The sequence below is a fragment of the Chelmon rostratus genome, chromosome 21 (genome assembly GCF_017976325.1).
Source record: "Chelmon rostratus isolate fCheRos1 chromosome 21, fCheRos1.pri, whole genome shotgun sequence".
Lineage (NCBI taxonomy): Eukaryota > Metazoa > Chordata > Actinopteri > Chaetodontiformes > Chaetodontidae > Chelmon > Chelmon rostratus.
Genome location: NC_055678.1, coordinates 15,933,278 through 15,949,769, shown reverse-complemented (window position 1 = coordinate 15,949,769; position 16,492 = coordinate 15,933,278). Strand labels below are relative to the sequence as shown.

The 16,492-nt window shown below is 41.4% G+C and overlaps 1 protein-coding gene across 1 annotated transcript in view; it reads left to right on the top strand.

Moving 5' to 3' along the window:
- Positions 1–16,492, top strand: part of cacna1g (calcium channel, voltage-dependent, T type, alpha 1G subunit) — a 229,602-nt gene that overhangs the window by 141,581 nt on the left and 71,529 nt on the right. Inside the window, exons 10-14 of the mRNA XM_041963433.1 lie at positions 3,323–3,474; positions 4,026–4,211; positions 6,926–7,040; positions 8,570–8,725; positions 12,254–12,319. Of these exons, the coding sequence (XP_041819367.1) occupies positions 3,323–3,474; positions 4,026–4,211; positions 6,926–7,040; positions 8,570–8,725; positions 12,254–12,319 (675 nt within the window). The remainder of the gene's footprint in view (positions 1–3,322; positions 3,475–4,025; positions 4,212–6,925; positions 7,041–8,569; positions 8,726–12,253; positions 12,320–16,492) is intronic.

The following is a 16,492-nucleotide window of genomic DNA, read 5'->3' as shown; positions in this document are numbered from 1 at the left end:
ACTAGCCCGTGCGTGAGTGCGTGTGTCTCCACATAGCTGTTTGTGAGGGCATTCATCTGAAAGAACACATAAACATCTAAGTGCCCCGGCATTTGTTTACCCTTTGAACTCTTCTTAATCGCACAATGTGTGTGCGCGCGTGTATGAAGGATTTGCCGCCGCCTCGCTCGTCAGACTCCAAATGAATGGACACAATAAAGCAGCGGGATCAAACGAACAGATTCGTCTGTGTCTGTGAACCCACAGACAGACAGAAGAGACACAGACAATAGCAAAAGGGTGAGATGAAACAGAGAAAAGCTTGTTTTTCATGAAGCAGGGTTCCCCGGCTGGAGCGGCACTGCAGGTTCTGGGCAAATTATCCTCTTTTAACAAAGAGACACGAGGGGAAATATGTCGCCCTCTTCTCTGTACATATTGTCTACACTGTCCATTTAACATTGCACATGTATTGCATGATGCCGGCACCAAAATACGTAACAAGTAATGTGATGAAACACTCACTTCATGTGTATTATTCCTGCCACAAATGAAGAAAACAAGTAATCACCTCCTTCAGATCCTCTTTGAATCCCATTTTAAGTTTATTTGCACAAAGAAGGGGCAACCAATTAATTATGGCAACACTTCATTAATTTTAGTTTAAGTCAGGGAATGCATTCATCCCAAGCCACAAAATACAAAAAGGGCATTTTTGGTTGGCAATGTTGAACACGAAAGAACAATATTAATGGAAAAGAGAAGGGCCATAAGTGTGCGGATAGGGTCGGCACACAGTCCCTGTTCATAGCTGGGAATAGAAATTGTCTTAGTTTGACTTTAGAGATTGCTGTTCCCATAATTTCTCCTACCAGCAGTCAGTGCTGGTTTCTCTTAACTGTGACCATGATCTTTACTAAGTACTAGTCACCTAAAGTTAACAGAAGTTCAACCACACAAGCAGCAAATCAGAATACACCGATGTGTATACTTTTAATAAAGGTCATAGGTCACAGTGTCACCCTTTTTTGTCACTGAGGTATGAGATCTTGTTAAAAGTCGCTGTGACAACAAGTGTGGTAATTCATCATGAATCAGTGAAATTCAGGGCGGAAGCCTCATGCTCTCAATTATGGCGCAATGTTCAGCCTTGGTGTTGCTGGACCTTCTTTCCTGCCTCAGGGCCAACTGCCGCATTCTTTTCTTATGGGAGTGATGACTTAATACCAAGCAATGGCTTGTAAGGGTTGACTTGTTCAAATGCGGACATGCTGTCAGCGTGCTCTTATTGAAGTTTCCTGTGGACAGTGGTTGGCTTTGACTGTGCTAACACTGAGCACACATGCACACACCGAATGACCCCATTCCAAGTTTCAACCACAAATTTCCAAAAGTTCTGTAAGTAGTTGTGTTGCTGCCATGCTGCTGTTATGTAAATGGCTCCTGTGGTTTATTTCAGGTGAAGTTAAAGGGTCGCTTAACACAAGGCTGAAAAGCATTGTTTCGCTGCCCTCTTTGGTTGGGAGTTTGAAGCCTGCACCGGTGTGCACACCTAGCTTCACTGATGGATGTTATCTCAAATGTGCTCTGTGTGCCTGTGCAAAGTGATGTCACAGCGTATACTGACACACCCAGGACGGCACTTCCACATCAGTGCAGCCAGCTAGCTTAGCATAGCTTTAAGACCGGAAAGAGGAGGGACACAGCTAGCCTGGCTCTGTCCAAGATGAACAAAGTCACCTACCAGCAGCTCTAACGCTCAATTATTAACTTGTTATTGTTGTACAAATGTTAAAATGACGACTGTGCTAAACCAAGCTCAGCAGCTGCAGGCTGTGGCCTTGTATTTAATGGACAGATATGAGAGTGGTATACATCCTCCTATCCTTTAAAGAGGTAAACAAAAGCGATGTTTAGATTACTTACTGTGCTTACTCTTTAAATCATCTCTCATACTTAACTATTGGTGCTATATTTCCTTTTTAAAAAAGAATTTCAGGCCCACTGCCAACCTCTTGAGTGTGCACATAGTATTGTGCAGTCCCAAATGTACCAGATGAAAGCTTAGGTTTAAGTGCATTTCAAATGTTTATTGCTTTAAAGCAGGGATACTAGAGCAACCATTTTCGACATAAGGCCTAAAAGCGGCGTAACAATACCATTGATAATATAAGCAAGTGGCTTTGTGTCACTTGCTTAAGAGCTCTAGACAAACTGGTGCCGTAATGCGGCATGAGGAGCCGTTATTCATCTGGTGATGTTAATCTCTGCGTTCCTTTCCCTCTGTAGTCATGCTAGTTTTGAGTAGTTGCTGCTTAAACAGTCATGGTGTACAGTGATTAGTGGCAGCCCACCAGGACGGGCTTAATGGCACACACTTTGTTTACATGACATTACATTACCTCCTGGTTTCAGCCTGGGGATAATGTTTTCCGCCAGGATGACGACTCTACTTGCAGTTCACACACGCGCACACACGCACACATGCACGCACACGGTGGGATGTAGAGACTGTAAGGTAAGCAGTCACACGTGCGCACATTCGCTTACACATTTGCGATGGAGTGCATGCAAGCGCAGATCAGACCCTCAACACCTTCCGTCCTCTGTGTCATGTCAGTGTAATGTGTGTGTATGACACCGTGTTTGAGTTGTGTAAACTGTTTATTGCATGGAGATGAAAGGCCTCATGAAGCTTGTCTGGGGTGTTACACAGACACATAACAGCGTTCCCACCGGCTCTTTTCTCCTCACTGATAATTACGGATACTCGCTATAGATGTCTGATTTACATACCGTGTCATATCTGGATGTGCCGTGCCTTTTATCTTTTGGCTTGTGTTCTCTCTCTTGTCTGTCTGTGCTGCCTGTTTCTCTCTTTGTTTTTTTTTCTGGTGCACATACACCCATGCTCAAATACTCACACACATACGGTGCACACTAGCTGTTTGATGCAGATGTGAGTGGCAGCCCAATTCTCTGATGAGCTTTGAGCAGACATCCCAGGCATATTCAGCGGCAGCATTGTGAACACTGTGTGTGTGTGTCCTGGTGGGAGATAAAGGTTGAGTGTCTGTATTATGTTGAGTGTAAAAAGACAGATTTGTCATGTCATGTTTGAATTGAATTTAGTCACTGGCACATGTGACACAGCAGGTGTTGTTGCTACAGTCATATAAATGTCTTGCTACTCCAGTCCGGTGATTTGCAGGTTTTACACAGATGATGCATGCACATCCAGTTATGTTGGACGAAATTCAAGTGCCGGCGGTCAGGCTGAAAACGAGGCGTGCCACAGTCATGCACTAACCACTCTCCTCTCGTTGTCTCTGTGTGTCTCCAGCCTGACGAGCTGACCAACGCATTGGAGATCAGTAACATCGTGTTCACCAGCCTGTTCTCTCTGGAGATGCTGTTGAAGGTGTTGGTCTACGGGCCCTTTGGCTACATCAAGAACCCCTACAATATCTTTGACGGCATCATCGTGGTCATCAGGTGAGCTGCAGAGCCACACAACACATAAGCTAAAGGCCCTTCATACACAGGGTCATCATTTTGTCAGTTATTACGATTTGATTATTATTTGTTATCTGTTGATAAGTATTTGGTTGATTTTAAACACTGTGTAACTAGCCACAAGTAGTATCTAGCTTTAATCACTCATGTTCAACATGTTAGTGTTAGTAATGACAGATGTTATGAAGTGTTGCTTGTGGTGATGAACCCACAGAAAATCATCCCCTGATTCTGCCGATCCCTCAGCTCGACACAGCATTTTAGCATCTTTCAGCTTAAAGTTTTGGTTTTACAACCTTCAAGTTTCCTGTTTTAGTTCACTCTCATGGCTCTAATCAACTTCATTTCCAGCTCTAGCGGGCAGCTGTTTGTAGTAAACAAATTATGATAAACTCCAGTACACTTGAAATAGGTCTGGATCAGACGTCATTGCTTAGGGCTTTTGGCTGTTTGATGACTTGGATCTAACATGAATGTGTGTGTGTGTGTGTGTGTGTGCGCGTGTGTGTGTCTTCCTTCTCTTTGGACAGTGTGTGGGAGATCGTGGGTCAGCAGGGCGGCGGTCTGTCGGTGCTCAGGACCTTCCGGCTGATGCGGGTCCTGAAGCTGGTCCGCTTCATGCCGGCCCTGCAGAGGCAGCTGGTGGTGCTGATGAAGACCATGGACAACGTGGCCACATTCTGCATGCTGCTCATGCTCTTTATCTTCATCTTCAGGTAGCCAAAGGGAGAGGGAGTGATCTTGCATCCAGACTCCCACTGCACAAAATAGATGTGTGTGGATCATAAAAGAAAAAAATGGGTGAACTGCCAAATTCTTCTTGCTAATGAAGGAACGACATCAAAGACAGTTGAAATAGAAAACCGATGAGTAAAGAGAGTTTGGTCAGTGACCATGAAACAAATTCTGTAGATGGAATTGAAAGCACAAAGGTGTGGAATGAAAGTAAATTGGTAGATTAGTAACATGGAAAGCAAGGAGCTGAGAAAAGCAGAAATCAGTACGGACACATGGCAGGAAGACTGAGAGGAGTCGATGGAATGAAGAGGCTAAGTGATTCCCTCTTTTTGTCAGCAACCTTTCTTTCAGCCTGGTTAGGCCTGTGGCTGAGCTCAACAAAATCAAAACTGTGGAGGTTTTTTGCACTTGTCAAATACACAAACACACACACACACACACCTGATAATTAAAGAAATAATAGATGTTTTTTGTTTTGATTAGTTTTTAGGGCTTTGTTGTTGAATATGTGCAAAGGTGCAGGGGACTTTAAACCCTAACCGATGACTACCTATCAGCAAGGGGTCCCCGTATATATAGTAGGACCACAAAGTCTTTATTAGTTTCTTTCAAAAATAGGTAACTTCACTGAAAGCCCCTGAAAACTTCAAAATCAAAGTATCTATCAATAACCACAAATAATAATAAAATATCTATGACTAATAAGAAACATCACATAAAATCTCCTATTTAATCTAATTTAATCTGCTCCATCAGGACTGTGTGGAAATGATTATGGTCACTTTAATTCTGAATGAATCAATGTTCTAACTTGGCTTCATGAAGTAATGCCAAACACCTGCACATGACTACATTATTAGAACCAATATACATATTCATAATTACATCTAGGTTATTGTATTACACTGTATAGTGTTGGTGTGGTAGTTTGAAAGAGGACTTCTTCCTCTACATCTGATTTTCTAAAAAGAACAAAACCATAAATAAAAGCAGAGTGTATGATAAAAACATGTAAAACAACTGTTTTACTAAAACAAAATCCTTCCTGTAAAAGGGAGATTTTAGGTGTAGTTTAAAAGAAAGGACTGCATTTGCTAACCCAAGACAGCATATGTGAATGCATATATGCGAGGGCACACGTGTACTCCAATACACACACACAAACACACATAGAGTTTCCAAGAGCCTCGTATATGCATAGATAAACAGCCCTGGATTCAGTGAAGAGTTGCCAAGTTGACAAAGCAGAGGCCTGTTCATTGATCCCTCAGCTCCAGTTGAGCTTCAGTGTCTGTGTTTGTGAATAAAAGCCAGACTGCAGTGCAGACTCACTGCTGGTTCTTTAGCCGTCTTCCTTATGTAGCACTGAATTTCTTTCCTTCTTTCTTTGTATATTTAGCTATGCTGATTGAGCTTCCTCCTCTCAGAACTTTGCAGGGTGCATCACAGAACTGAAACTCAAACAACGCAAAAAAAGCAGACCTAGACTTAAACTCTAGACTAAACTCTAGACTTAGCATAATGCTAAGGACAAACTCCCGTCTTTTTCCACATTAAACTACAAAGTTGTCCATGTTACCAAGTCTTTAGTGGTACTCTAATCTATTTAGTACATATCTAGTAGATAGCTAGTATGTTAATAAGCATATTTACCAAAATGGTGAATTTTTTTCTTTTAAAGTTTAAATTTAAAGAAAAAAGAAAGCACAGGCATTCATTTCTTTCTGAGAGTTAGATGAGAAAACCGATGCACCTGGACCATGGAGCTAGAGACAGGAGTCAAATACAGGAGCTTAGCATAAAGACTGGAAGCCAGCCGGCTCCCTCGGACCAAAATTCAAAAGTGTGTTTGTTCCGTCTGCACACGAGCAGGACCAGAAAATGACCATCTGTGGTTTCAGGGGAAGTTTCCTTCTCTAACTAGTTGTATTTGTTGAAGAACTTGTGACTTTCCAGAGCTTAGCCAGGGAAGTTTGACAGCACACAGCTCCCTCTAAAACCACAGATTGTCGTTTTCACACCACTGCTTGTGTACTGATTCGACAAATGACATGCAACAAGTTAGTTAGTGTGTTCTGGAGGCGTTAGTAGATGGACTGTGTTACCATTGCACAGAGCCAGGCTACCTGTTTCCCAGCTGCATTTTCACTCAATCATTTTCTGTAATCTTCTCATCTCATTCTCAGACAGAGAGCAAATATTATTGGACTATCCCTTTATTTTCAAAGCATTAAAAATAACTTTCATTTTGGTTTCTGTTGCCGTTAATCTTCATTTATTTGAAAGAGTGTCCTGCAGAAATGCATAAGGTGTCATTGTCGAGGGTTGTGACGCTCTCCATGGTGCTGAACTGAACTTGGCATCAGCGCTTCATTTCCACTCCCTTTCCTGGCAATATTTCTGCCTCAATGCATCACGGGTCAACTGTTAATAAACCAGTGACTGTTGATTATGTGACAGACAGTGCTCCATACATAATGTTTTTGTTGTCTTTGCAACGTATTTGACCATAAAACCAGAGTTAATGCTTGTAGTAGTTGAATACTTCTAGTTATGGTTTTGAATGATGGTCCTCTGGGCAGTGATTATCATTAATGTTCAGTATACAGTCTAGTGTTTGCACTGTATCAAAAGGGTTGGCCTGATGTAAACAGTCCTTTGTCTGTTTCCTGTTTGTCCTCTCCTGTGTCAGTATCCTGGGGATGCATCTGTTTGGCTGTAAGTTTGGGTCGGAGAGGGATGGAGACACGCTGCCAGACAGGAAGAACTTTGACTCTCTTCTCTGGGCCATAGTCACTGTCTTCCAGGTGAGCATAAACCCTTTTCTCCCCCCTCGCTTAACTCAAATAAGTTAAATAGTCACATTTCACTGCGTTATGGCCAATTTCACTGCAGCTTCACAGTCTGTTGAGAAAGTAAAATTCAGCAGCAGATGACCTAAAGGTGTGCAAGTTCATCTTCCGTCTGGATGCTTGAACTTCCTGTGTGATCAAAGCGTACCTGCTGAAGTGTCCCCAAGAAACCAACTTAACATCTTCCTGCTTTATTGGACAGGAGCTGTCCCCCCTCACAGACTGAAAAGACAATTTCCTGCTGAACAAATAAAGTACATCAAATCAAATATTCCTCTTCATTCTCAAACCTCCTCCCCCCTCTAACTGTCTGGCCTTTATCTATCACCCTCATTTTCTCCACTTATCTAATTTTCCGAGCATCTTACATAGGTTAAGTAGGCCTGCCTCTTACATCATGTCACCATGGATTTGTGAATCAACTCAACGGTCCTCTGTGGAGTCCAACCATCCATCCTTTATCTCTGCATTTAATACAGTAGAGTATTTATCACTCTAAATATAGCAACAATTCATAATTCAAACAAAACATCTGATCACAAAGTTTGAGAATTAGTTACATGTTGATGTCATGAGATGTCCTGATAAAGCCCTGCTCCAAAGTAATGTATCCACTGTGTAGTATTTATGCAGTTTGTGGAAGATGCTTCTGGTTGCAATCAGATGTTGTGGTAACGCTAGCTGCTGTGTCCTGCTCTTTATTGGATTTTGATACACTCCAGCCAAAGCTACCTTAGAATGTTACGAAATAAGATAAGATAAGATAAGATAAAACTTTATTTATCCCAGTCGAGGAAATTTGGGCATTACAGCAGCATGTAATAACAGTTGGAAAGAAAACTAGCAACAGTGATAGAGAAATTAAAATAACAAAGTACAAAGTAAAAAGTTGACTATATATAGGTACATATTATACAAGCAAAAAATTTGACCATGAAAAAAAAAAAAATATATATATATATATATATATATATATATATATATATATATATATATATATAAAAATGCAAAAATATGCAATGTCACAATAACTGTGGAAAAGAAATGGTATGCTGCCTTCAGATTACTACTAATAATAAATAGTGTTAATACTATTAATACTATTGCACAGAAGAATAAAATACACAAAAATATACAAATATATATACAAAATATACAAATACAAATATACAAAACAGTCAAAAAAAATATGTAATATTGCACAAAATGAGGATGTGAGTGTATGTTACTTTCAAACAAATCTGTGAGCCGCCATCCTAAAACCTCTTGGAGTTAGCTCAGCTAGCTTGCTACAGCTGATAATCTGCTAATGACAGTTGTCATCACAACCAATTTTCATGGTTGCAGGCTGGAAATGACAGGCCTGCTTTTGTCTCCTTCTTACCTGAAATCAAGGACCCTCTGTTTTTAAACCTAAAACAACTGCTCTACAATGATGTGCTTTCCCCATGCTCCCAATGCGTTTTTCCTCTTCTCTCCTCCAGATCCTAACCCAGGAGGACTGGAACAAGGTGTTATATAACGGCATGGCCTCCACCTCCCCTGTAGCTGCCCTCTACTTCATCGCGCTCATGACCTTTGGCAACTACGTCCTCTTCAACTTGCTGGTGGCCATCTTGGTCGAGGGTTTCCAGACAGAGGTATAATGTTGCTGGTCACACACGCGTTGTACGAAACTAACTTATGCAGAGCTACCATAGAAAAACCTTACAGGATAAATTAGTTAGCTTCTGTGTCTGAAATTCAGTCTTGAAATCCTGTTTTTCCTGAAAGAATGTGAGAATCTGCCTTCAGGGTGAGATTTATCCTGTTTTAAATGCTGGTCATCTTGTTGAATCTTGCATAGTGATCTGGCCTTCTTCCAGGTCTTTTCTTCCAGGTATTTCTGTAGAGGTTGAAAATGCTTTGAACACTAATGCTAATATATTCTTGTCATTATTCATGCTAGTTTTAGTAGTTTTTTTAGTTTTTGGAAGGCTAAATTATTCAATGAGGTGCTTATTTTTTAGTGCAGGCACACATCACACTAATGGATGGATGTTCCCGCCCACACTTACATAACAAATTCACAAACATATGGGCATTAACCTGTACCTTTCCTTGCACTCTCTGCAGCGGGTTATGTGAGGACATGAGATCACACTAGTTGCAGCGTTTCATTTTCCTCTCCTCTTCATCTTCATCTTGCTGTCAGCCTCTTCTCCTCCCACTCTTCCCCACTATCTCAGCAGTCATCCTCATTATTGTTCTGCTTATTTGCCAATGCAGTCATGCCATAAAGTACATCATAAGAAAACTATGTCTGCTAGACTAGACTGTGCATCAGCCCACAACTCCCACAACCCCTGTTTCATCAGTCAAATGCTCGGATACCTTCTTTTCATGCCCCCCTGGTCTTTCCCATCCTTAGTGCAACTCTTCCTATGTCATGAAACCAAAGCAATATTTTATCCACCAACACACTATGTTTGCGATTCTTTTCTCTGTCAGAAAAGAGCAAGAGACAAGAAAAGGAGAGTGTAGATGGTGGATTAATTGCTGTTTTTGTATATATATATATATATATATATATATATATATATATATATATATATTATAGACAGCAGCTGGGAAAACCAGTTTCCTGGGAACATTTTCAGGTCTGCAGGGAGCAAAGAAGTTGAAACCCATTGAGCGACCTCTCTTCACTTTCAGCCAGCCCATTTGGAGCATACAGGGCTTTACTTGATACAGATAGAGTGACTGAAAGTAAGCCATCGAGGGTGAGAAGAGATGAGAGAGTAAACCACATGAGTATTCAGCCTTTCTCTAGCTGTCTACTTGTTCCCCACTCTCTTTCTTTAAGGGGTGACAGCACCTATGCTTCGATCTCTGATGCTCTTTGGCTCTGTGGATGAGAGAAGAGGGAATAGATGAGGGGTGGCAGAGAGAGAGGTTGACAGCCACATAAAAATATGGATTAATTGGAATGGGCTTCTCCTGCTTTTGTGCTTATCTGCTGTGCAAATATCAAGCTCGTGACTGCAGTGAATGGAATCACATAGGAGCTGGGAGACATTGACCAAAGCTGCTTAAGATGACGGCTTTACATGCAGGCCAAGACTGGAATAAGGCACTTCTGCTTACTTCTGAAAGTCAAACTGAAAGTAGAATGACTTTCTTCTAAGTGTATAGCCCAGTTTATAGCCTATGCCCTTGCTGTTTGTTTTGACCTGTGTTTTTATTTGGTCAAAATTTTAATCAGCAAAAAGAAGAATTTAGAGTTTTATGTATTTTTCTGCAGTGGCAGCACCCCTTTCATCGGTGTTTTGGGGGCGTGAACCTTTGGCACCAACTGATGAGATCGGTAATGTAATTTGATTGGTGCAATATCTGTCCCACACAGGCAGTCAACCAAATGCAGTGCTGACATTAACAGGCGAGGTTGATTAGCAGGTTGTGATGTTAGCAGGCTAGGTTAACTAGCTTTCACATTCCCTGTGAAATACAAACATAAATCAACAAGTTTATCAACAATAGATCACATGACTTCTTGTCTTTAAAAAGTGTGGCATTGCCTTCTGCTCTACAGAACCTTTTAGCATTTTTCAGCTAATTGTTTTGGTTTTCTGACCTTCACCTTTGTTTTCATTCAGCCTTATCTACCTCATAGTGTCACTGTCAGATGGCGTTTTTTTTTTTTAGCAAAAAAGCTCCAAGGATTCACCATCTTGGCTAGCACTAAGCAGCAGCTAGCAACTAGCAGGTGAGCATGGTAGAGTATTTAGCAGCACATGGGCCAGATATTTCCCTCAGGGCATTGGTGCAGACCAAAAACAGAGTTAAAAGGAGAGTGAATATTCAACTTACTTTGTCAAGTGGGCAGAAACACACCTGCAAAATGATGCTAATGCTAATGCTAACGTTGCTCCTTATCTGCTAGATGTGGCCAGTTTGCTAACAAGTTTACCACATCAACTTGAGGGGCGATAATAGGTTAATGTTGTGGTCACAGTTTGTTTTTGCTGCTCCCAGGTGACAAAAAAATTAGTTATTTCATAACAAAATGTTCACTCTTGTAAAGAGAGACTGTTTCCAACGGCTTATTCCTAATGCTATGTGGCCACTGTGGCCGCTGTTTTCCCCCTCAGCTGTCCTGTATCGTCACATAGCTGTTGGCTTAATTCTCATTCTCCTTTATCAACATAACATCCTTTTCTGCAAACACTAAGTTTATTTTTAGGCGGCCAAACTTTCCCTGCGTCAGGGTTGCTAGGTAACGGGTGCTTGAACGACGTGAGCTAAGCCAGGAGAGATGTATGGATGAAGACACACGCAACCATGCACAAAAATAAGGTATTACTTCTAATGTCCATATTGCTTTGGACATAAAGGCAGTGGGGAAATCATTTTATGGAGATTCTTTCTGTCATCTTTGCCTACTTTAATTTTCTTGACTTAACTCCTTCCTCCCTCCTTCTCTTTATCTACCCCATACTCCATTTTCTTCATACTGCATGGTTCTCTCTCTGTGTCTCTCTATCCGGTTGTGACAGTGTGAACATCCACTGCAGAGAGTGCAACCAGACCGATGTTTCTTTATGGAGACCTATTAACAGCAGAGAGACAAAAGTTGTTCTCTTAAATTACACCTCTCACTGTGACGAGAAGCATACATTTCACGCGTACGTAAACATGCACAGTTCACACCGAAGCACACATACAGTATGTACTTGATAAGTCAGCTGCAGAGGAATGCTTCCATGCTGAGCACAGTATGTCCTGAGTGATGCATAGCTGCACTGCTGTGTCATTAAATTTATATGTCAAGGTCATGTTCATTACTGCTTCCTGACCCAGTGATTTTCATACAAAACATCAATGGACCGACTGGAGGGTAAACCATGGCTGTGCTCTACTCGTTGCTGCCCTGACTTTTCATGCTTTCAACTAATTCAAGTTTGCTGAAACACACATGTGCAGCACATGGCTGCACACTGTGACCCGGGACAGTTGCTTTGATATGATCTGTTGCATGATAAAGTCAAAATGTTACAACAGGCTGAATCTCCTTTAACTCTCTCCTTCTGCTCCTGTCTATTGTTGTGGTTCCACCTCTCACCTCTGTCCCTCTTTTCCTGTGTGCGCCTCCCTCTCCTGTCCGGCTGCAACAATCACTTCCACTATAGGAAGTGTCCAAGCGGGAGGACTTGCATGCCCAGCTGAGCCTAATTCAGCTGCCTGTAGAGTCAGGGGTATGTAAAGCACTGCAGCTCTGCCTTCCCTTCCTTCATTTAACTGACTAACCGACCCTCCTTCATCCTCCCCTCTGCCCTCCCTCTCCACCCGTTCTCCTCATCCTTCCCGACAGATGCTTTGCACTTGTGTGATGTGTGTCAGACTATGTGTCAGATCTCTCAACAGCCACAGCTTGGATGTTGCCTTCTTCTTATTAATGGCTCAATATTGTGGTAACATTTCTCAAATTGTATGTAGGTCAGTTTTCCTGTTCTAAGTCTTGCTTTTCTGCATCATTTTGGCTGATTAAGAAGCCAGCCAGATCATTTATCAAATACACTAATGGCAATAATAAACTCGCTATTATGATCTTAAAGGGACACGCCACACAAATGACAAAAATTATCTCCTGTAACTTGCCATTGCCATGCAGATCATTTTAGGTTAATTCACAAAGGTTTTGAGATCATCACTGCTGAATGTCTTGCTGCCAACCCAATTCAATAGAGTACTAAAGTGTGAAGTAAGAGTACAGTTCATTTTCTGTTTAGACAGTATCAGATGGCTTGCAACTGGAGCTTTTCCAAGGCTTGAATGGATATCAAACTCTCTCGAATGAATCATCCATAGAGAAGATGAGTAACTGTATTATAAAATATCTGCTTCTTTGATAAAAAAAAAAACAAAACAAAACAAAACACAAAGCTACAAGCCTGTGTATATAAAGATGTGGAGAGAGAAGTCAGCTACAACTCCAAACAGGCATTCTGGTTGGCATCCAGTTACTGAGCTTGAAAGTCTTTGACCCAGAGAGCAGAAACCTGAAGATAGCTTATATTTAGCAGTGGCTATCATACAGTTTAGAACCACCCACCTTACCAAACCAGTGGAGAGGTCATGATTATACAGGTTCAAAATTCAGATAATTACAACTGATGATCATAAGCCAACGTAAACCAAGACTGGCTCAATGACAGTTAGCCTATTTGAAGCCATGGCTAATGAAAGAGTAGGAGCTCTTTCAAGGCATGTGGATTATCTTGACTAAACAGAATATCTAAGGAGTATCAATCCCTGCAGCCGAGTACAGTTCAGGGGTGAAACTACATTGAAAGCTAATGCTTTTACAAAATGGTGCAACTTTGACTGTATTGAGGTGATACAAGTACAAGTCTCAGCATTTGAAATCTCAAAACCTCTGTTGAACCATCATGGCTCAGTAACATTAGGTTCATAGGAAATGTTTGTTGTGTATTTTGAAAATTTGAGTAGAAAGACAAGAAAGAACAAGGGGAAAGGGAAGCAGCGTAATGCACAGAGGTCGTCCATCATGGCTGCCAGAGATTGTGTCACATCATGTAAAATGTACTGTCAGCTGCTTCGTGCATGATGCCTCAGTTGATAGAACTAGCCGGGGTAGTGAGTGACTGTCCAGTGGTGCTTAGAAGAGACAACAAAGTGCTTCAACACTTGCATCACTTTGCTGTGTGTGCTTTCTTTTTTTTTATTGTTCTTTTTAAAAAGCAGACTCCACATCAAACCTCAGATTGAATGCTCACCTCCCACCAGCCCTCCACCCCTCTCTTTTTTCTTTGCAGCCTCAGGGTAAGAACGCTGCACCGGCGCTGCCAAGAATCTCCCTCTCTCAGTTTCTGTTTTATCTGGCTGGAGGATAGAGATGAAGTGAAGGAGAGAGGGGGTGAGAGGGGTTGGGTGCTGGCTTTTTGGGAGGCCCTGGCACAGCCAGATAAATCCAACCGGACTAGAAGATGACAGCTAATAAAGGGGGGGGTGGGGATCAACTCTGTTTGCATGACTCAGACTCTTAAGGCCACGCCAGTACACTCTGTGAAAGGAGGACTTTGAAAAACAGATTGTAAGTCTTGTGTCCTCTAATTGCACACTACTGAATGCTGTCCAGAACTGATCCAGGAGTTTTCCAGTTGGCTAATTTCACAATTTATTCAAAAATTGTTCTTTTTGTCTTCAAACTCGAGCCCCCATAAATTGGCATTTAAGTGTATTTAACCATTAGACTAGCTAGAACTGGTGATTCCTCCCATTTTAATCTAGCTGTTCTTTTGTTTTTATAGCTGATTAGCAAAAGTTAACATGCTAGCAAAATGAAAGCAATGGTGAATATGGTAAACCATGATCCTAATCATGATCAGCATGTTAGCACTGTCATTGTGAGCAAGTTGGCATGCTGATGTTAATACTTAGTCAAAGCCCAGCAGGTTGAGTACAACCTCTCAGACCCACTAGCATGGCTGTACACTCTTGTTCCATTTCATTTCCATGTGAAAATCTTTATGGCCCTGCTCTGTTTTGCAGTACACTTTAAAATTATTTGCCAATGAAAATTTCACTTTCATCGTGGCAGTAATCACCAAGTTTAAAATATAGAAAGGAGAGCTTGGTCTGTTCATTGTGTGCACACAGTGGAAAATGACATTGTCATTTGAGTATTAATTAACATATTGGCATATCTGGGCTTCCATACTATTTTTGTTGCTGTGTCCTCAGTTTTAGTTTAGAAGTTTGCGACTACGGCACAGGTATCCAATTCAATTCTGTGCTGATGAGTCACAAATGCAGCTTTGCAAGGATACAATTTTGGTGGACACAGACACACAATTACCTCCTATCAACATCCACCCTCCGTCTCCCATTTACACCCTTTTTGAAGCGATGTGATTGAGATCCCCAGTGTGCTGCTGGTGGCTATTATTGCCTGGCTATCAGCGGCAGGACTGGTCTGGCCCATCTCCTGCTCTCACCTCCATGCCCAAATTGGGGTGGCAGAGTGTAAACAAGCTATCCAAACTACCCAGCTATTTCAGGACCAGGGATTTCCCTCGAGTCCAGTCCCCCCCCACCCAGCTCCACAACTATAATCTCCACCTCTCCTTTCTCCAGTGAAACACTTCAGTTCGGCGATCTCGGCTCTCCCAAACCAACAGTCTACTCCACACAAACATACCAAGAGTGTACAGTCAGTAATATAATCCAGCATCCTCCCATCCCCACATAAGTAAGTGCAAGATTGATTGTCCTCCTACCAATCTTATTTAATTCCTCCTGGTCCCAAAATGCCTTAATCTGGAAATTAAAAAAGAATAATGTCTTCTTTTTGTGCAGGAAGTTTTTAAATTCACCCTGGCAGGATCATTTTTTTAAGAGGATTTGCTTTCTGGCAGCTGAGATATAAATTAATGTCTGCCTGACAATAATTTGTACATGGCATAGAGAAGGAAAGGCTAAAAAAAAGAAATACCCAAAGAACGGCAACAGAGAAAAGGGAAGGAAATTTGGCAGATCAGAATCAGGTCTGAGCTGGATTAATCTCTCGCAGTCTGATGTAATTTTGCCAACTTCGCCTCGGCAGCCAGTTGACTGTGGCTTTCTAAATTGCACTCCACACACCTGACAATCAGGATTAGGACAGAGCAGATCTTAGGTCAGATCAATGTTTTGACACTATCAGTCAGAACTGCACAGTTTAAAACTACTCTATCTGTCTTGACCTGTTCCTGCTACCTGTAGATATATCACCAGACCGGAGAAGACCAGAGTACAGCAGATTAGACTGTCCACCAATGACACATTTGTCTATAAGCAGTTATTTTTTGAATATTTCCTGAAATTAATCATGAACTTGTTTGAGTGTAGCCAAGAGAAGTAATATCCTCAGTTTATATTCGATACAGTGAATTTTTGAATCAATGTATACATTTTTATGATTTTGATAAACATCTGCATAAAAATCTGCATTACGTCAATGTGTTTGTCCTGCACTTATTGAGGAATTGCAACATATCTGCTAACAATGCCTTCCATTGGAAAAGTTGAGCTCAAAACATACATACAAGAAAACAAAATCATTGCTAAGTATTTTTTAAACGGCGACCTAAAAAGAATCTGTGCTTTTGCGCACTGCTGTAAACTCTCCCTTGCTACAAACCGAGGGCTCTGAAAAGTCGATGCTGAGCTTTGTAGAAATTGTTTAAATAAGATGTTTTGCTTTTCAACCAATATATTTGTTCACCCGGAAAATTGACTTTTAATTGCTAGTCTTATGTTAAGCAGCCATTTTCATTTAATAGGCTTACTAGAAAGCTGCGATAAATAAATAAATGAGCACCATTTTACAAATTCTGGACGACATATTTAAGTCAAGACTCACACTC